This window comes from Pan troglodytes, chromosome 5 (assembly GCF_028858775.2).
Source record: "Pan troglodytes isolate AG18354 chromosome 5, NHGRI_mPanTro3-v2.0_pri, whole genome shotgun sequence".
NCBI classification, from domain to species: domain Eukaryota; kingdom Metazoa; phylum Chordata; class Mammalia; order Primates; family Hominidae; genus Pan; species Pan troglodytes.
In genome coordinates, this window is record NC_072403.2 from 6,536,934 (window position 1) to 6,558,189 (window position 21,256).

Below are 21,256 nucleotides of genomic sequence, written 5' to 3' on the forward strand. Positions count from 1 at the left end.
GGAAGTCTTAAATGCTTTCCTCCTCTGTTTCAACTGTCAAGTACAGATACCCTTCTGATCTCAAAAGAGATGTCACTCCCTTCAGCTCTCAGAATGTCACTCCCCTGACCTCAAAACCCTGGATCAGAGGCTACTCCTAAGCACTCCAATGTCACTCAGAACTTCCCCAGTCATATGAAACAGCACATAATATTCTAACAGCTGGCTGGTTATCTGTCTACCCTACTATTTTGTGAGCTTGCATGAGCTAGGCCCTTGTCTGTTGTCCTGACTACTGTGACTTTGGCACCCAACAGTGTCTGGAGCATAGCAGGCATTCAATATACTCAATATTCTCCAAATGATAGTATACAAACAAAAGCCAATACACCTGCACGCAAATAGACCTTTGACTTCTCTCCCCCAGCTTCCCTCAGGGCCTCCACACAGGTGGTCCCTTTCTCAAGCTGAGGTGGCTAGTAAGCTACCTTTTATCCTTCCAGTTCTAATACGGAGGCTTCTCTGAGACATTCCCACACCAGCCATCTAAAGCATTCTCCTCAGTTACTCCCTTTTGGAACATCTTGATTTTCTTTTTTTCTTTTCATCACATGTCCCAGCATTTTATTTGGTTAGTTACATGTTTAGTGGCTTTTCCTTCCTCTAGCGGTAACTCTGGGAGGCAGCGGCTATGTGTTGCTAGCGATGGGTGCAGTGCCTGGCACAGAGCAGGACTCAACATACACCTGTCAAGACGATGTGCAGACCGATAGTTACCAAAGACCAATGTCACCTCCTCGGCATCACGCTGCCTGCCCCGAAACGTCAACGCTGTCCACCAACCGCAAAAACAGACATGATAAAAGAGTTGTCCCTTTTCATTAGTACAATGCTAACCAGTGGCCAAAAAAACCACAAAACAAGCAAAAGACAATAATAAGAGATACCAAGTAAATTAGGTAGTCAGTGCCTTCATCATTAAACATTCCCAAAATGTATCAAAATGACATGAAGGAATCACACAACACATTGGAAGAGAAATCCTTGCCTTTCAGATCTTTCACGTAGCCCTCTTTGCAACTGTGCATGAGCTGAAGGATCCACTTGTGTTGGGCTCCAATGCATTGCCAAGCAGGGTCACCAGGGGCATGAAGGTCAGACAGGTACCTGAAAAAGCAAGTCCAAGGTTGAGGCCAAAGGGAAATGCTGGCATATTTTAAAATCATGACTTTTTAAAGGCTAAAATTTTATCAATTAGTCTTGTCCCCTGTCAAATATTAGTCTTTAATATTTAATTCTCAATGAAATATATTCGAATTTCTTGGCTAGGTGAGATGGCTCCTGCCTGTAATCCCAGCACTTTGGGAGGCTGAGGTGGATGGATCACCTGAGGTCAGGAGTTCAAAACCAGCCTGGCCAACGTGCTGAAACCCCGTCGCTACTAAAAAAATACAAAAATTAGCCAAGTGTGTTGGTGCAAGCCTGTAATCTCAGCTACTCGGGCGGCTGAGGCAGGAGAATCGCTTGAACCCGAGAGGCAGAGGTTGCAGTGAGCTGAGATCTCACCACTGTACTGCAGCCTGGGCGACAGAGTGAGACGCCATCTCCAAACAAACAAACAAGCAAACAAAAAATAAAAAAATAAACAGCAGAGCTTTAAAATTTTTTCATATAAATGATAAAACTATTAAAAACAGCTCTTTGTAAAAAGACAAGGACAATTTGCAGTGATCCTATCTACTCGATGAGCATTTTTCTTTATATTTATATTTAGTTCACAGGAGTTTTTCTACTTAGTTCAGAGTCATTATATTAGACACAGGTGGGAGCCAGCAGATACTGGGCAAATACTTTTAAAATTTCAGATGTTTTTTAATTCCTTTCTGATATGAAATATGGCCACGAGATGGCAGTATGGCACCGCTTTCTAAAACTAGCTAAATGAGGGCTAACCGAACTGTGAAGAGATTTGGTGACAACACTCACCTCTAAAGTCTACACTCACGACTGAGAAAATATTTCTCTAGGAAATATAGTATAGTTCGGTGTTTTTCTTAGTTTCTAAATATTCTTAAAATATATCAAGTCTTTGTCTATAAAACACCCAAATCCATAGAGACCATTTATTTCCATAGAAAAATTTCTGTCAAATATTATTTAAGATTTGGCCCTCAGCCCTCACAAAATATATAAATATAGCAAGCTAAATCCAATTAAATCAACTCCAAAAGCATGTCCAAATGAATTTATTGTCTTAAAACTGTTGTTAAGCCATATGCCATTCTTTGTCTCTGGGTTAGAGGTTTTTCTTCAGTGGTAAATCATCATCAATGGCTCCAGGCTGACCTTGGGCCAGACCTCAATCCCTCAGGGGTGCACCCATGCTTCCAGCCCATTCCTCCAGTAGTGAGTGTGTGTTACTCAGGTATCTCAATCAGCAGCCAATCAGAGGAGAAACAAATCCACTTTGTAATATGTTAGCAACAAATAAAATGCTGAGAACACTGACATTCCCAGCTGATGGGGAGGGACTGGGTGCTGTGGAGAGCCGGATATCCAGGCATCTACAGACGGGCCACACTCAGGCTGCCCAGAGGTGGCTGAGAGCTGCCATCTCCTCCTCCTTGTGACCACCTACAGGTTGCAAACAGGATGCGTCTCTGTGCTGAGAAAGTGGCAGATCAATTAGAAGGAAGAGCTTTACTCAGATTAAGAAGTCACCAGCACTCCTCCTCATAAATGAGAATAGTATCCTGAGAAGAAAACTACAATCTAACAAGTTACATTTAGCTTGGCACAGGGGATTCATTTCAGATTCCAAAATGCAGTCTGATTCTTTCTCTCACACAAGGCTTTCTTCTTTTATTACCTGAACGATAAATATAACAAATAGTACACTGTGTCTTTCTTCCCAAAGAACGTGATTCTATGCTTTCTTGCTGGGGATGATGCATTTCAGCGTTCTCCCTAAATAGGCTTGTTTTGCCTCCCAACACCTCTGCAACGCTTTCTCCTAACACTTTCACTCACGTAGCCCTCAGATTTGGTGTTAGTAGTAAAATAAAGAGATACTCTTTTAGGGACGGTGTTCCTTTTAATGTTTAAATCACTGAATAGGAGTGTAGACAGTTCGGTACAAGGGTTCTTTCTCCAGGAGTACAGCAAGAGAAATCAATAAGCTTTGCTTAGTGGCTTTTTACATTATACGTCTCTTTAAAATGTTGACTGTGTCCTTGCAAAACCTAATAACAAAAGACTTTTTCTATCATCTTATTAACGGGTATTAAAGTAAAGGAGTTTATAAAAGTTTTACAAAGCAAGATAAAGTTGTTCTTTTAGAAATTCTAGACTCAGTTCAAAAGCATGACAACTTGTGCTGGGCTCTTCAAATAAGTTTCGTGTTTCCTTTCAGTATGCAGCTAAAAATAAGTAGTTACATTTCAAAACTCTGTTTAGAATGATACATGTTATCGCCATTTCTTTTAAAACTGCATATTAAGAACACTTTTTAAAAAGGCTTTTTAGGTTAAAAAGCAATGTAAAGAATGTTAATTATGATTAACACAGGCTCAGTATTTTAAAATTTAAGAATAAAGGAAGTTTTTAGTCATATTCTGACATGATCTTCTCACAGCTACCAGGGATAAGATCACACTGCTGTGGAAAGGAATATGCAGAGCTTTGCTTCCTGCCAACATCAAGATAGAAATAAGGAGAGGGAGAAGAATAGGGAAGGTTTAAATTAGATAAAATAGTGAATGATATTAGAAAAAATTGTGAACAACAGTAAGACAATATAGTGGTAATCTGATTTTCCCCTCTACCACACATAATCTGGACTATGTAAGAAAACTAATACATTTTTGTTCATGATAAAGCTATCTCTATTCCTACTTGACGCTCATAAATTTCAAAGTCCAACAGGTATTTGACCTGGTTCTGATCTTATTTTTCTATTTCTTAGCGACTAAAAATTTCATTTAAAAAGGTAACAATTGCTCAGTATTTTCTCAAAGCATCGTAAATAAAATAATCATTAACAAATACATAAACTATTGTTGACTTGTTTATATTTTTGCTCTTTTGCCTTTAAGATGACAGGAAAAATGGTAGTTAAAAGGCTCCTTAAAAGAATCTTTTTTGGCACTACCACCTTTTAAACGATATCCAGTAAGTTATATACTCATAAAAACTGCACATGAGTTATCCATATAGATGGTAACCCACAACATAAAGAATTTGTACACTCAACAAGATTTAACACATTACTATAGGCAAGTTTAACATAACAAGTGTAAACAGGCCAGAAATATACAAAGCACACGCAGTGAAGGAGCAGGGCAGGAAACAGCAGCCTCAGGACGTCTGACGCTACCCAGCTGCGTGTCCTGGACACTACGCTCAACCTCCCTGCAACTCTGTCGCTTTCTAGGTAGAAAATAAAGCAGTTGGATAACAAATGTGTGGTTTATTTCCAGCTTTACATTTCTAGGATTCTACAAACCAGGAAAATCCCCCATATACATTATTTCTTATGGAGGCAGCTTAGAGAGAAACAAGAGTGGGCTCTGAAGCCAAACAGGCGTCCCGTCCCCCGGGTCACTGTGTGTGCTGGGCAAGCTTCGGTGTTTTCACCTGTACAATGGGCACCGCACAAGCGTCCTTTCATGGTGGTGATCAGGATTAGAGAGGACATGTAGAACACATCCCGCACAGCGCCTGAGCATGCTGCACACGTGCAGGGGTGGCAGCATGCAAACACAGCACCCTCTCTTCATCCCACCGCTACTGCCTCTGCTTGCTTCCTCCTGGGCAATGCTAGCGTGCTGCCAATGACGACGGCTCATACTCCCGCCGTACGCCTCATCACTAGGACACAGGTCCAGGTGTGGATCTTTTCTCCCGTTCACACTTGCACACACAGCAGCTTTCAGGCCAGACGCTCTTTTCAAGACAGTCTTTTCTTTTCAGAGACAGGATCTTGCTGTCACCCAGGCTCGAGTGCAGTGGTACGATCACATCTCACTGCAGTCTCGAACTCCTGGGCTCAAGAGATCCTACTGCCTCAGCCTCCTGAGTGGCTGGGACTACAGGCATGCATCCCCGCATCTGGCTAATTTTTGATTTTTTGCAGAGACCAGGTTTTGCTATATTGCCCAGGCTAGTCTTGAACTCTTAGACTCAAACAATCCTCCTGCCTTGGCCTCCCAACGTGCTGGGATCACAGGTCTGGGCCACTGTGTCTGCTCCTGAGACATTATTTTCAGAGGTCACATGGGGACCACAGCTGAATTCATAAATACACAGTCTGTCATCTTACAACCACTGAATAGTCAATAAACTTCACTAATTCAGGTGGAAAAACCATTAAATTTGGAAAATAATTTATTCTGAGAACAAAGGCCATACTCAAAAAATCCTAGCAGAAAATGAATATTTTTAATCACAGATATAAAAAACTTAAAATTTATATGCTTTATCTCCAAACCCTGACATAAACTACATGTACATAAAATTTACTGACTACTTTTTATGTGCCGGGTGAGGTATTAAACCCTTAAATGTATTTCTGATTATCTTTGCAACTATCCTGAGGTGCAGATTTGATTACCATGTCCATTTCACAGATGAAGAAACCGAAAAACAGAACTCAAGTCGGTTGCCCAAAGTTAACAGCTAGTTCCCATTATGTGATACTGTTTCTCTCTAAGGCCTTCTCTTCATATCCTGTGAAATTCACCTCTCTTAATATCACTGCAAATTTTTTTTTTTTAAGACAGAGTCTCACTCTGTTGCCCAGGCTGGAGTGCAGTGGTGTGAGATCTCGGTTCACTGCAACCTCTGCCTCCTGGGTTCAAGCGATTCTCCTGCCTCAGCCTCCTGAGTAGCTGGGATTACAGGCGCACATCACCATGCCAGGCTAATTTTTGTATTTTTAGTAGAGATGGGGTTTCACCACGTTGGTCAGGCTGGTCTCAAACTCCTGACATAGTGATCCACCCGCCTCAGCCTCCCAAAGTGCTGTGCTGGGATTACAGGCATGAGCCAAGGTGCCCGGCCCAATATTACTGCAATTTTTTAAAAAGTATGCTCACTTAGTGACTTTATTTCTCTTTCACTGACCACTAAAGGCTTGGAAATCAGAAAGCTACTCAAGGCTAAAACCTTCCAGAACTTACTGTGCTGTTAAGCAGCAGCACATTCTTGTGGCATAATGCATTTCCCACCCAGTGTGTGACAGTATTCTGCTTTAAGCCATGCAGGGAGCCCCTCCTTCACAGATTATGGGTACCCACACCATCCCACTAGGCAAGGTACCCCTTTGCTCAGCAGGAGGAAGAGGTTGAGACTACTTTTCCTTTCCCGAAAATGGCAGAGTTTTCTCAAAAAGTGAGTAACTCCATAACTACTCCCAAATCTATTAGTATTCAAAAGAATTTTGATGTCCTACACCAGATAACCCTAAATTTCTGCTATTTGTCTTCCCCTTCACCATTTCATCAATCTCCTAAAGTCCCTCAAGTTAGCCTTAAGGGTTACAAGATGCATACAGTACCAAACAGATACATGTGATTCAACAAAATGTTTGCAGAAGATTTACCTTATGTAACGTTTTTGGTCATGTAAAGTTGATGGTGTCTCAAGCAATTTATCCAGAAGTAATTCTCTTAAAGCTTCAATCCTTGTTTCTACTTCAGCATAATCTATTTAAAAAGAAAAGAATACACAAGATTTACAGAATGAAAATTTAATATCAAATTTCAAAAAGCAGAATAGTAGTTGCTTTTGTGGGGTGAGGGCTGACTAAGATAGAGGCACCAGGGCCGTGTCTAGAGTGATCAGAACACTATCTCCGATGTAGGTTACAAGGGTGTACATATTTGTCAAAACTCACTGACCTCTAACATGTGAGGTCTGTACATTTCACTGCATGTATATTTTACCACAATAAAAAAATAAATTTAGTTTTCTGGGTCCTTACAGATTTCATTTTTAAATTTAATAAGGCCCTGTGATATTTCTCCTGGTGGACTATAACTCTGGCATTAGACATAATTTCAAAAGTTGCTGAGCTTCCTTTAAAGGAGGTTGGAATTCTTCAGTCTATGGGTCTCTCTGAAGACAGGAAGATTAAAATGTAGGTTTCCATCTCTAGAAAATACTTGTCATTGATTCTTTCCAGTAAACTAAGACTTTCTAACAGCGTGACGGTTAACAAACGGCAGAGAACGTCTCAGGCGAACAACCTAGAGTCGTGGTTGCTCATTTTCACTGCATATCAAATAAGAAAAGTCATACTGTTATTTTTGAAGTAATTGCTTTACATTTTAAAGAGAGCCTCATATAAACAAAAACTAAAAACTCATATAACATTCTTTGCAGAACACATTCCACATTCTTCCTATAAAAGGAAAGGAGAAGATCTAAAAGTAATACATGAATCTTACATTTCTTGAAAACTTGCACCTCCGTTTTCCCAAAAAGTGACTTGGCCTTTTCATAATCATTAATAACCACATCATAATCACCCTTTAAAATAAAGAAACATTTTGAAAACTGTCAGTAATGCGAAATGAAGACATTTGGTTAATATAAAAAACATCTTAAAAAATCTTAAAAATGTATGACATCTATAACCATATGTAAATAAATAAGCATGTACTCTACCTTTTGAATATTCCTTTCAATATTTAGAGGAAGGTTGAAAAGAAACTTAAATCGCTGAAGCACATTGAGTGCATTTCTAGTGGAATCTGCCTTGTCTTTCCGACCTAATACTTCTTGAAACAATGTGTCCGCAGTATTACTTGCTCCTGTTTTAAAAAGAGGAAAGGAAACTTAGATGAAAGCTGATTTTAATCAGAAAATGTGTAACTGGGCACTAGAAACAAAATGTTAATACTGCTATTGTAGTTTTACATTAAAACTCAGACTGTTTTTAAGGTTAGCTAGCTGTTTTTCAGGTTAGGGGATCTTTTATGGTTTGCTAAAATAAAATTTCCATTTTGCCTAAGTCTTTTCATATGTTAAGAATGGCATCCAATATAAAAACAACCATATTTACCATGCCCAAATAAATTCTCTAATGTGAACCTACATTTATTTTCATTACTCTTCTAAACTGTATAGCAATTATGGGCCCTTAGGTTATTTCAGAACTTCATACAATAGGGTAAAACACACACATACGCATGTATGTGCATACACGTGTACATTAGCTAAATTCTGTGGACTCAATATCTACATATGGGATAATAAACAAAACAAGGAAATCATTTTCAGGAAAGTTGCTCAATAGAAATGTTTAAAACAAATTATATTCCTTGGCAGAAATACCTCTACGTAGCAGGCAAAGAAAATTATATAAGTAATTTACAAATGACAAATGTGAAGGCAGCATCATGAATATTTCTTAAATCAGCTAATCTTATACATGAGCTGCACATTTCCTAAGTTTTTTTTTTTTTTTTTTTACCTAAAAGACCCCAAACCATATGAATCACTGTAATGAAAGAGTTGCTTTATTTAAAGCAAAATTTGCTGTGTACAAAAACAGTTTAAATTTTGCAACTTGTGAATTAGTTTTAATTAACCACAACGAAAGGAGAGAAAAAAGATAAACTGTTTTTGGCTGTTTGATCGCTGCTTGTAAAAAGTTTCTGCATCATCTGGTCTAGTGACTATACTTTAAGCAAAGATGAAAAAATCGCCCCAGTCTCACTGGGTGGCTCGCATGCAGTATTCTCTAGAGCACACTGTGGGTGGCCGGACCCTGTTAAAAGTCATCTTTGTAACATGATTGTTTTATCTAAATAATGTTTAAATTATGTTGAAATTTTAAAGGCCTGATATAAAAACTTTGTTTTGTCAAGATAACTGTTTTCACCACATGCTATTTAAGTAGAATTCTACATTTCTATTATAAGATGAGAAAAAATATATTTCCTTCTTGCCACCAAACCACATAATGGAGGCTAAATTAGTATTTGAAATCTGATTAGGGTTAAAACTTTTGGTCATCAAAGAAAATTATTTTAAAGTATTTATCACTTAAAAAATATAAATTTCAAGAATTGAGGCTCATAAATGAATAGATATGTAAAGGAGACTAAATCTTTTTAAAAGGTTAATTACTTATATGTTAGGTTTGGATGTTAAATCACCAAGCACTGTTGTTTTACATTTTTTATTAGTTTTTAGTATAATGAAATTTGGGGCAAAAAGTATGAATTCAAAATTAGATTTTTCTCATCTTATTTTTAAAGTCGTAAAATATTATCAACTAATAATTTTAACTTCTCTAAAAAGTATGAAAACAAGTACAGGAAGAAAACTCACTTATAATTAAATAAAATAGAGACAGAAAAATTTATATGCAGAAATGATAAACTATAAAATTATGTTTATTTATGCCAAAATACATGTACTTATATGTTGAAAATTTTATGTGAATACTGAGAAATTATAAATTATGAGATTATAATTTTTAATTTAGAGATAACTTCTGTCTGTAAATTGCTGTTCTGCTGTAAATTTAATTGTATTCACAATAAAACTGAAGTTCCTAACTCTGATTATTAGATAATGTATTCAGTAATAAAATACATGAGGGCAGTGAAACCAAGATTTGTGCAAATAGATAAAAATCACCAGTAGCTCACAAAATGCATTTTATGTCTTTCTTCTTTAGGGCTACTAATAAGAAAACAAAACTATTGAAGAAAAGGGGTGCTCTTCACATGTGAGGCTGATGTCACAGATAACGCCACCAGGAAGGCATCAACAAAGGTCATCCCATAAAATCCCCTTGTGCGAATCCACACACATTCTCACACCAAGAACACCCCGTGTGCGAATCCACACACATTCTCACACCAAGAACACCCCGTGTACGAATCCACACACATTCTCACACCAAGAACACCCCGTGTGCGAATCCACACACATTCTCACGCCAAGAACACCGTGTGCGAATCCACACACATTCTCACACCAAGAACACCCCGTGTGCGAATCCACACACATTCTCACACCAAGAACACCCCGTGTGCGAATCCACACACATTCTCACACCAAGAACACCCCGTGTGCGAATCCACACATTCTCACACCAAGAACACCCCGTGTGCGAATCCACACACATTCTCACACCAAGAACACCCCGTGTGCGAATCCACACACATTCTCACACCAAGAACACCCCGTGTGCGAATCCACACACATTCTCACACCAAGAACACCCCGTGTACGAATCCACACACATTCTCACACCAAGAACACCCCGTGTGCGAATCCACACACATTCTCACGCCAAGAACACCGTGTGCGAATCCACACACATTCTCACACCAAGAACACCCCGTGTGCGAATCCACACACATTCTCACACCAAGAACACCCCGTGTGCGAATCCACACACATTCTCACACCAAGAACACCCCGTGTGCGAATCCACACATTCTCACACCAAGAACACCCAATTTTAAGGCAGCTGGTAAGGATTTGAACATCATTGTCCAACCACAGAACAAGTCTACCTGGAGTGGATGGCCATGACTTTGGCCTCATAGGCTGTAGGACAAACACTGATCTATATTTGCCAGCCTTGGGCAAACCAAGGTCTGGAACTCGGTCCTTTCTCCTCACCCAAAGATGGTCTCCAGCACCAGTGAATTTGGACAATGCCTCTCACTGTCTCGGTCACACAGGAACTGCAAGAACTAACAGCAATGATGTAAACACAGCGTGGTTGCCACCAGTGTAGTCGGGTCTGTGGAGCAGTAAAATTTCCCTACAGTGCAAGATGGGAAGGAAAGTCCAGGTAGCATTACACACCAGTCGGTGGAACTCATACCTGCCCAGTGATCTTACATCCTTAACAACGGAACAAACATTTTTATATGTGCCAGGAACTCCAGTCATCTAGAAAACCTAGTCCTGTAATTCTGATGGTGTCTTATAATTTCAACCATGTTTATTTAAAGTAAATATTATGCTTTCTCTTATTTCAAAGTGACCATTTGGTCCTTTCCTTGGTGCTGACACTTGAGACAGATCACGGAAGTGATTTCTAATCTGCTCTCCACTTGCTGGGAATTGGAGAGGTCAGAGGCAGGACAGAAGGAACGCCCCCTCACCTGCTGCCCCACCCACCACAGCACAATGTATCCCAGGAATAAGCAAGTTGAATGAGATTAGGAAGTGAAACATTAGGGTGCCTGGAATATCAGAGTAACCCTAAAATGTACAAATTCACAAAGAGACCTAACCACCTCAATTTCAACAGGCTAGAAAATGACGAGATAGGCTGCCGGCTATACCATAACGATGCTATATGGACAGGATCATTAACAGTACTGAAAGCCTGTTCACAGCACCATGCCTGACACTCTGTGTGGAGTAGATGGAACTGAGGAAAGAGCTGACATCAGCACGTACCCCTCTCAAGAGCAACTGTCAGTATCTCTTCACCTCCAAGCTGAGTTGGCAGCTTGAAACCAACCCCAATGGGAGTATTTACACCTTGGAAATTGGGAAATGCTAATATTAGGTTAATTTTTTCTATCTTCTTCTTTTTTTTTTGGAATGCATGTTGTGAAATATTTGCCAGCCAGCCACTGAGCAAACGTCAGTTTCTTTTCCACATCCTGGCCCTTCTGGATATTCCCTAGTGTTCCAAATCCTTAGCATTCTTCTTTCATTTTGCATGTAGTACTTGGGTTAAATCATTCAATCCTGTTTGTCCAACTACCATCTTTATGCTGGTGACTCCCAAATCTGTGTTTCAAGATGTGTTTGCGAGCGTAAGACCAATCCTTAAAAATATTTTCACTAGACATGCAATAATGATAGCTAATAACGACAGGAATATTTTCACTGGACATACAATAATGACAGCTAATAACGACAGGAAGCACTGATGCTATGCCAGGTGTGATTCAAAAACCCTCATGGGTATTAGTTCACCTGCACATGGTTATGTCGCTGTAAGACAGGCACTGTTTTTACCCCCGTTTTATGTTGGAGGCAACAGAGACACAGAGGTTATTCAACTTGCCCAGTGTGACATCGTGGGGACATAGTGAGAGCTAGCAAAACCCATCAGCACGACCCTCAGGAATCTCAAATTCAACATGTTGAACTGAATGTTCTCATCTCTATGCCTCTCCTTATGCGCCAAACATGCTCCTTCATCCATCTGAGGCCAGACATCTGTAAATCACCAATGACTACTTCCTTTTCCCTATGTAACATGTCAAACCTTCCCTGTCCCTTCACCTTTCTCACCTGCCACTCGCTCTACCTTCACTAGCAGCCATGTCACCCTTACGTTACTTTATTCCATTACTACACACATTACTGCTGACCTGGCTTAACATGCCTACCGTCCACTTCTGGCTGCTCTCCTCTTGCCTCTGGCGTACCTCCCTTCTCATCCATTCTCTATACAGATGGCAGATTGCTCTTTAAAAATCTCCTATCGTTCTGTTAAACTCCTGCAATGGCTATTTGTCTTCAGAATAAAGACAGATTCCACACTACTGCACAGCCAGTTCGTCAGGGGCAGACCTCGTCTACCCTGTGGCCACACCTCTCCTATCTGCACACAGCCACACTGGACCCTACTTCCTGGGCTGCTGCCTATCTCCTCTCTGAACTCACGCGCTGGCCCTGCGGGGACACACCTGCCTCCCTCCACTCAGCCGCCCACCGCCGGCCTCTGCTTGTCTCTGAACTCACGCGCTGGCCCCGCGGGGACACACCTGCCTCCCTCCACTCAGCCGGCCACCGCCGGCCTCTGCTTGTCTGGGTACTTCCTGCTCCTCTCTTAAGGCTCCTGTGACCTCCCCTGGTATTCTCTGCACTCAACTTTTTGGCTTGCTTCCCCTTTTGTGGGCTCTAGCCACACCTGAGGACTCCCACCAGAGCAGTATTATCAAACCATCATTTGATCACCTGAATATGTGTATTTTCCATTCAGTTATAATCTCTAGAAGTAAAGTACAAGTTTTATTTTTATATTCCTAGGATAAAACAAACATGTGCTCAATAAATGCTTACAGAGGAAGGACTAAAAATTGCTGTCTGAATCAATGACCAGTATTCTTACTACTCAGAGAGGTGGTACAACACCCCATGGGCAGGCCTGGCTTTGCACAGTGTGCAGGGCTGTGACAGGGGCTGTGCAAGCTAAAATCCAGCAAGACCATCTAATAATCAATGGGAAAATTACATTTGTTCTGTGATATCCAAAAACGTTTGTTGAAACATTAAAAACTCACTTATTGTTGGTTACGAATGAATAACAATTTTTTAAAGTACAACTAATATTTAATATACAATTTAAAACATCAGAGATTCAACTTCTTCCTGGTTTAGTCTTGGGAGGGTGTATGTGTCCAGGAATTTATCCATTTCTTCTAGATTTTCTAGTTCATTTGTGTAGAGGTGTTTATAGTATTCTCTGATGGTAGTTAGTATTTCTGTGGGATCGGTGGTGATATCCCCTTTATCATTTTTTATTGCATCTATTTGATTCTTCTCTCTTTTCTTCTTTATTAGTCTTGCTAGTGGTTTATCAAGTTTGCTGATCTTTTCAAAAGCCAGCTCCTGGATTCATTGATTTTTTGAAGGGTTTTTTGTGTCTCTATCTCCTTCAGTTCTGCTCTGATCTTAGTTATTTCTTGCCTTCTGCTAGCTTTTGAATGCGTTTGCTCTTGCTTCTCTATTTCTTTTAATTGTGATGTTAGGGTGTCAATTTTAGATCTTTCCTGCCTTCTCTTGTGGGCATTTAGTGCTATAAATTTCCCTCTACACACTGCTTTGAATGTGTCCCAGAGATTCTGGTATGTTGTGTCTTTGTTCTCGTTGGTTTCAAAGAACATCTTTATTTCTGCCTTCATTTTGTTATGTACCCAGTAGTCATTCAGGAGCAGGTTGTTCAGTTTCCATGTAGTTGAGCGGTTTTGAGTGAGTTTCCATCAATGACAGACTGGATTAAGAAAATGTGGCACATATACACCAGGGAATACTATGCAGCCATAAAAAAGGAAGAGTTCATGTCCTTCGTAGGGACATGGATGAAGCTGGAAACCATCATTCTCAGCAAACGATCGCAAGGACAGAAAACCAAACACCGTATGTTCTCACTCATAGGGGGGAATTGAACAATGAGAACACCTGGACACAGGAAGGGGAACATCACACACCGGGGCCTGTCGTGGGGTTGGGGGAGGGGGAAGGGATAGCATTAGGAGATATACCTAATGTAAATGACGAGTTAATGGGTGCAGCACACCAACATGGCACATGTATACACATGTAACAAACCTGCACGTTGTGCACATGTACCCTAGAACTTAAAGTATAATAATAAAAAAAAGAATCTCCACATCACAAGAAAAAAAATAAAAAATAAAACATCAGAAACATTTAAAATTAAAGCGTTATATTTCTTTGTAGAAAAACTTATCAAGAGTGTTTGCCTTCTTTTTTGTTGTAATATTTACAATATGAATCAAGCCTCTTTTCTGTGCTCTGACAGATTATCCTGCTCCTTTCTAAGCATGAATCAACTTCTGATGTGTTTTCCTTTGCACCGTCTACATCATGAAACATCTCTGAGGTTCTCCGAGCATTGCTTCCTTCGGGACATCTCATGCTTTTCTTCACATTTGCCCACCTTTGTTGGGAAGTTCCCCTCCACCGAGTTACTCTTGAGTCTCAAAGACAGGAGGACCTACATCCCCACAGCCAGCTATTCCTTCCGTCACTCTCCATTTGGTGGATTTGCGTTTCACTTCCAGCGTTAGAGCTTCCTGGTTTTTGATGCACTTTCATCTTTATTGACCAATCCCTTCCCGATCATCCATTTTTGTAAAATGTCAGGAGGGTTTGTCACTGGGAGATAAGGAGGTAGCACAACTGCACACTTTGCTGTCTGCTGAGAACTGGTAACAGACGTACAGTGACTATCGCTGGTGGCCTTGAAAGAGGCAGTGTGGCTGATCATCCAGAGCACCTGTCATTTACACAGCGACGTGTGAACTGTACTTTATGCAGCTATGGTGACTGCCCTGTGGGAACCGCAGTCCTCCACGGTGTTGCTGGGGGATGGCTGTCATGAACTGAACCGTGATGACTGAAACCTGCGCCTATCAAAACCACACACACAGCACGGCCTGCCTGCAGTTCAAAGCACAAGTCTGGAGCCATATTTCTGGATATAAATTGCAGCTCTGCTGCTTACTATTTATATAACCTTACATGGCTCAATTAATCTTCTGGGCTTTAGTTTTTTTCATCAATAAAGTGAAGATAACAGCACAAACCTCAAAGTGTTGTTGTGAGGACTAAATATACCTAGACAGTTCCGAGCAACACCTGCCCTGCAGTAGGCCCTCCACAAGCGTGAGCTATGACTGCCACAGCTACTGCTACAAATACTTACACAGCATGTCTACACCTGCACTGTCTAACACAGTAACTACCAGCCACACGGGACTATTTCAATTTAAAGCAGAATTAATTAAAATTAAATAAAAATTTAAAACTCAATTCCTCAGTTGTACTAGTCACATTGGAAGTGCTCAGTAGCTACATTTTCATCATTGCAGAAATTCTATTGAACAATGCTGTTCTATATATTTGAAACAGGTAAGAACACAGAGTTGAATATGCAAATTTGATGTAAATAAACTAATAGTCATCATTGGCTTGAAATCAAGAATAAGCTATTAAGTTCAAACACAGACATGAGAAACACATATCATGAAAACAAAAAAATTTCTTTTTTTTAACAATTTCAAAAGAAAGTGTCAAAACTGATAAACTCTGAATAAATGACCTAAGTTTCCTGCAGCCAACAGTATCCTTTAGAAACTTAGCTTAAAAGTCAGAAAGATTGCCCAATTAAAAAAAAAATCTTTTAAAAAAACTAAAGAAATATCCGTATACATTAGTATATAATTATACATAAGGTAAAAAGCATTAGTAATCATCTAAGTGAAGTAAATGACGCTCATACTCATTTATGCTTTCCTTCCTTTCTACAATAAAATAAATTCAGTTTTCAACAGAACTGACTGAATCTTTGTGACTTTAGTTCTGTGTTTTCACCAGTTCTGCAGTACTGAAGTCCGATAACTACGAACCCGCCTGGGCGGGACTCTCTCGGGGCCAGAGCTGCATCCCCTCCGGCTTTGCTCCCAGGCTGGCTCAGCACGGGGCTTGACACAACCAGAGTTAAATAAACGTCTGTCAAGTTGACCTGAATTAGGAAAAACATATCCTAAGACAGCAATCAACATCATGTTGTTAAAAAATGTTTCTGGAAAAGGGGGAATTGTTATAAAGAAATATATTTTAGGGAAATTTTAATAACAAAAAGTCCTGACGAATGGTCTCATAAAGAAGTGACCATTTATATTAAGCTGAACTTTATCCAAAAAGAGCAAACTTCAATAGAAAGTTAATACGACACTTTTCTGGAAAAAAAATTCATGGTTATAAAGGGATATATGGAAAAAGGCAATTTTTAATACCCCAAGTCCCAAGGGACGATTTCTCAAACTACTGCTTTAAAGAAAAAAAAAAAAATCACATTACCACACTGTGGTAAGCCTAACACATGAAACAGACCCTAGAATTTCCCAAACCGGAACAAGGATCTCCTTCTCTGATACCATCATATACTTACTATGTCAACTGTTCCTATAAGCCACCTTTTTAAAATTACTGAAGTAAACGTGTTTTTTATACAGGTATCATAGTTTGATAACTTCTCCAGGGCAAATAACATCCTTGAGTAGAAAATATCCTTCCAAGATCTTAAAATGTCTGACTATGCTAATATAGAAACAGCTTCAATAAGTGTTTGAGTTGAATTCAGAATATCTTCATTTTAACAACATTGGTGACTTGGTTCTCAAAGATAAAAACAAGGGAAAATCTCAGGGCAATTAAGTAATAATCATCAGAGGAAAAAAGGTAAGTGCTGTTAAATTCCTAAATTTAGAATGAAATCCAAGTCCTCAAATGCTACTACCAAGAGAACACTTCTTTCCAGAAAATGCTTTCTTTTAGGGATCACTCAGGTTTGTGAAAAGATATTCACATACAGGCTCAGAACATTCCACTCACGGGACTCACTTAAGCTGGAAGGGCAAAACTAGCTTCACATCACAGCCTTACATTCACAGAATCTTTAAAGATCTGGTGTGAGGTTTTTTCATTCTTCCAATGATTCTTAACTCTACTTCATGATGAGATTGTACATTATATTTAAAACTGAGGAGATGCCCATGGGCATTCCTATCAAATGTAAACTATAGTTGTGAAAAGATTTATTTTAAATGATTTATTTTTAAGCCACTAATATCATAGTAAGGATTAATTCATCTGATCACTTTCTTCTAAATCAACGGGATAAGTAGCTGGGACCTAGGACGTCAGAAAAAGGACAGACAAGGGAGGTGGACAGAACTCAAAGCTTTGCACATAGCCATTTTCCCTGGGCCTATAATTTTTACAAAATATCTCAGATTTAGACACCTTCTTAAATAGCCAGCTGCCTTAAATTCTTTTTTAGAAAAAGGCAAGTTATACACAAATAAATGACCCCTAAGAATCTGTTACTCTTGTGGCTGAGGTTATTTGCATTAATGCTGGGAGATGCCTGATGATGGCTCCTCCACGTTGCTGGTCAGTGACAATCCTGGCTACTGCTTCAGTGCTTTCCTCGCTTTGAAGATGCTGTTTATATGCTGGTTGGTTTTAGGGTAGGAAACTTTATTTCTTAAGAAATATATTGGATTGTTTTCAAATTATGATTTCTCATAAATAAAATGCAAGCAGAAACAGAACATTCATTTTCAATGTTTCTATTCTCCTTTGTGTTCATTAAATCACTACTATTTAGAAATAAATACTAAAATGCAACTTACTGCCTTGTCCCGCGATATCAGGTCCAAGAACTAATTTTAAAGCATGTTGTAAAATCCATAAATAGTTCTGGGTAGTAGGACAAAACTTACTGTTCAGAACATTCTCCAGTTTCTGCGTCATGGATCCTTCTACTTTTTCCGTTCCATCTGCTTCTAGTTTTTGATGGATGGCTAGAAAAAAAAATCTAGTTAAAATGTAGGCCATTTTAATGGGTAGAGATACACTAAATCAAAATGATATTTTTAAACAGTTTTTTAAAATGGTCATATTATTTTCACTGCTGAAAAGGAGCAAAAACATGCTACCCTGTACAAGGTACCCAGCAGACACCAGTCTAAGTTATTCACAGTTTAACACTATTAAAATAGTACCTAACACACATAATCATCTGTCTTCAAGAACAAGTGGTAAAAACAGTTGAAATAAAAAAGAAAAGGGAGACTTGAGGCATCCTGGGTCTCATTACACAGGTTGAGTATCTCCAATCCGAAAATCCAAAATGCTCCAAAATCTGAAACTTGAAGCACTCACATGACATTCAAAGGAAATGTTCATTGGAGCACTTCACATTTCAGATGTTCAGATTTGGGATGTTCAACCAGTAACTAGGTAATGCAAATATTTAAAAATCTGAAAAAATCTGAAATCTGAAACATTGCTGGGTCCCAAGCATTTCAGATAATTGGTCAGAAAATTCTGAGTAAATTCGGTACTCAAATGCACTATGAATACACACTCAGTGCCTGCTAATATCTATCTCTCTGCTCCTTTTAGTTTCTAATTATGATCTTGTTATTTTTCATCTTTTTTTTCTTTCTGTAAGCCACCTCAAATTTTCTTTGAAATTCTAAAATAAACAGACTGCTCCTCTAGCAAAGAAACACATTCAGAGAAAGAAGGAGTATATTTGGGGAAGAACCCAGCTACTGCAGTTGAATTGTCTTGGTTGACTTGGAGTGAGGAGAAAGTAATTTCTGTAATGTTTCAAAATTTGAATTGTGTGGTAACAGTGACATAAAATGTTTCTACATACCAAAGCTGAAACTGGGGTTCAACTTACTAAGTGAAACGGAAAGGAACTTCCTTCCCTCTCTGTAAGGAAAGGAGACGGACTATGCCTAAGCATTAGAAAGCTAAACCGGAAAGACTTCCATGCTGTATGTGTGCAGATCTGCTCTCCCTCTTGGTTTAAATGCTGCTGTGATGTTCTGACAGTCCTGGCTGAGAAGGACACCTGGCACCCACTGCAGCTGCACCGAGCGGGCACCCACTGCAGCTGCACTGAACAGACACTGCGCTGAGATGTCACACCCACAGTAGCCCTGCTCCACAGGTTGCTTTCTAAGTCAAAATTAGCATTAAAGGAAATCATGTAGCCACACTTTCTGATGCTGACAAAACCCATCACTGATGAGCAGGTCAAGATGAGGTGACCCTGGTCCCCCGGCTCAGTTTACAGCCCTTTTTGCTGACAGACTAACTTCCTCCACCCATCTCCACCACAGCAGAGCCACTGTCAAGCTGTCAGCCAAGCATGAGGACTGAGAGACACTGGGATCTGATAAAGGCAATCCTATTTTCCAGAAAATTAAACCAAATAACCCAATGTCTGGTTCACTTGACCTTTTATTTTCTCTGAAAACATCTTTAAGTAGAATAACTCAAGAAGCAACTTGGTACATGATCATAGGTTTGTTATTGTTTCTAATCTATTAAAACTTAAATATGTGAAGCAGTTGAACATTATAAGTTTGTATTTGAGAAACAAAAAAAAGTATGTACAACAGTACTTCTCAAAGAAAAATCAAGGTTATAGAAAGACTGCCTATTAGTTCACTACAATTATTTGATCATTTTAACACTCAAATAAAATGTAGATATCAAATTTGCAATTACAATAAGAAATTCATAATATCCATCCATGCATTTATGTAAATACCATTGTTAAACGAGGCACCAAGGAATAATGTCTGTGTAGGGTAGTATCTAAAGGATCCAGTGTTGGGCACAGAAGCATGGATATGCTCTAACCAATCTATGTTAATGCTAGCCTGTGTGAGACAGGAATATTCAAGCCCGATGACAGATGAGCAAACTATTGCTATGAAGAACCAAACAGTCAACACTTTAGGCTTTGTGGGCCACATACGGCCTCTATCACATATTCTTCTTTTTTTGTTTTTAGCATGGGAAAACACAGCCATGCTTAGCTCCCGGCCTGTACAAAGGCTGTGGCCTAATTTGGCTCACATGCTGACCTCTGAGTAGGATTATATTTACTAAAGTAGGAGAAGAGGAAGGGTTAGTGTAAGATGCATTAATATTTTAAATTGATAAAGAGCCCTTCAAACATTTAGTTTCTATTTCTTATTTTACCAAACTTTTATCAGAGTAGACAAATCATATATAAATTATATTTAAACTGGTTAAGTAATCTGTGGTTCCTTTTCTTCCCAAATTATACTAAAGAAAATCAACAAACAATAAAATAATTGCAACTATTACACAGAAGAGTAACAGGAATGATTCTCACTTGGATAACTGAGTCCCAGAAAATGATACCTTCCTGAATTATCTTCATACATCAATAGACACTAACAACAGAATGTGTCAAAAAATCAATTACGGCTCAAGCCACACAGAGTTAAGCAGCAGCAATAAAAGGAACAGGGGAAGGAAGACAAATAAGACAGAGTGCAGGGAGGAACACGCGTGATTTAGTCTGTTTCGGCTTTTTACCCTAGTGTACCATAACGAATATTCACTCACACAGTTTTGACCCACAGTTGTTCTTGAAAGGAGCAAGTGATAATGCTGGACTTGCCGCTAAAAACAAGAGATTATACAGGTCACTAAATGCACAAGCTCAAGGGGCATTTAGGGAAATCGCTACCAAAACAAAGGAGGTGCTCAGAGGCACCAAGGAGCTCAGGAAGGCCTTTCACACTACAAACAGCTCCAGGAACCTCACCACCACCCAGGAGGACCAGCGTGAGCAGTATCTGCTAACAACCCACAGGTCACTCCCACTTCAAGGGAACAGAAGGGAATGACAGAGGGAAGGCCATGGCAAAATGAAGTCTGGTGCTAGAAACATTTTTGCAGAATAAAGAAAAAAAACTGTACTAAACATACCAAGGTTGCTATTGGCAGGTGTTATGCCAGACACACTTCTTGTCAAGTTCTAATTAAAATACCTGTGGGGACACACAGGAAGAAACAAAACCGACAATGGCATAAAAACTTAAGGATGAACAAAAGCTACTAATGGAATACCGGGTTGGGATGGACTGAAAAAAACCAGACTTGGACTGGGTATGAAATAGTCCAC

General features: G+C 39.4%; 1 protein-coding gene across 6 annotated transcripts in view; it reads right to left on the reverse strand.

Moving 5' to 3' along the window:
- Nucleotides 1–21,256, reverse strand: part of EXOC2 (exocyst complex component 2) — a 206,728-nt gene that overhangs the window by 105,863 nt on the left and 79,609 nt on the right. For all 6 annotated transcript variants that reach the window (XM_016954799.3, XM_063812742.1, XM_063812743.1 and 3 more), the window contains 5 exons: nt 18,015–18,095; nt 7,648–7,793; nt 7,428–7,509; nt 6,581–6,683; nt 1,028–1,146 (listed from right to left, as the gene is read on the reverse strand). In XM_016954799.3, the coding sequence (XP_016810288.1) occupies nt 1,028–1,146; nt 6,581–6,683; nt 7,428–7,509; nt 7,648–7,793; nt 18,015–18,095 (531 nt within the window). The remainder of the gene's footprint in view (nt 1–1,027; nt 1,147–6,580; nt 6,684–7,427; nt 7,510–7,647; nt 7,794–18,014; nt 18,096–21,256) is intronic.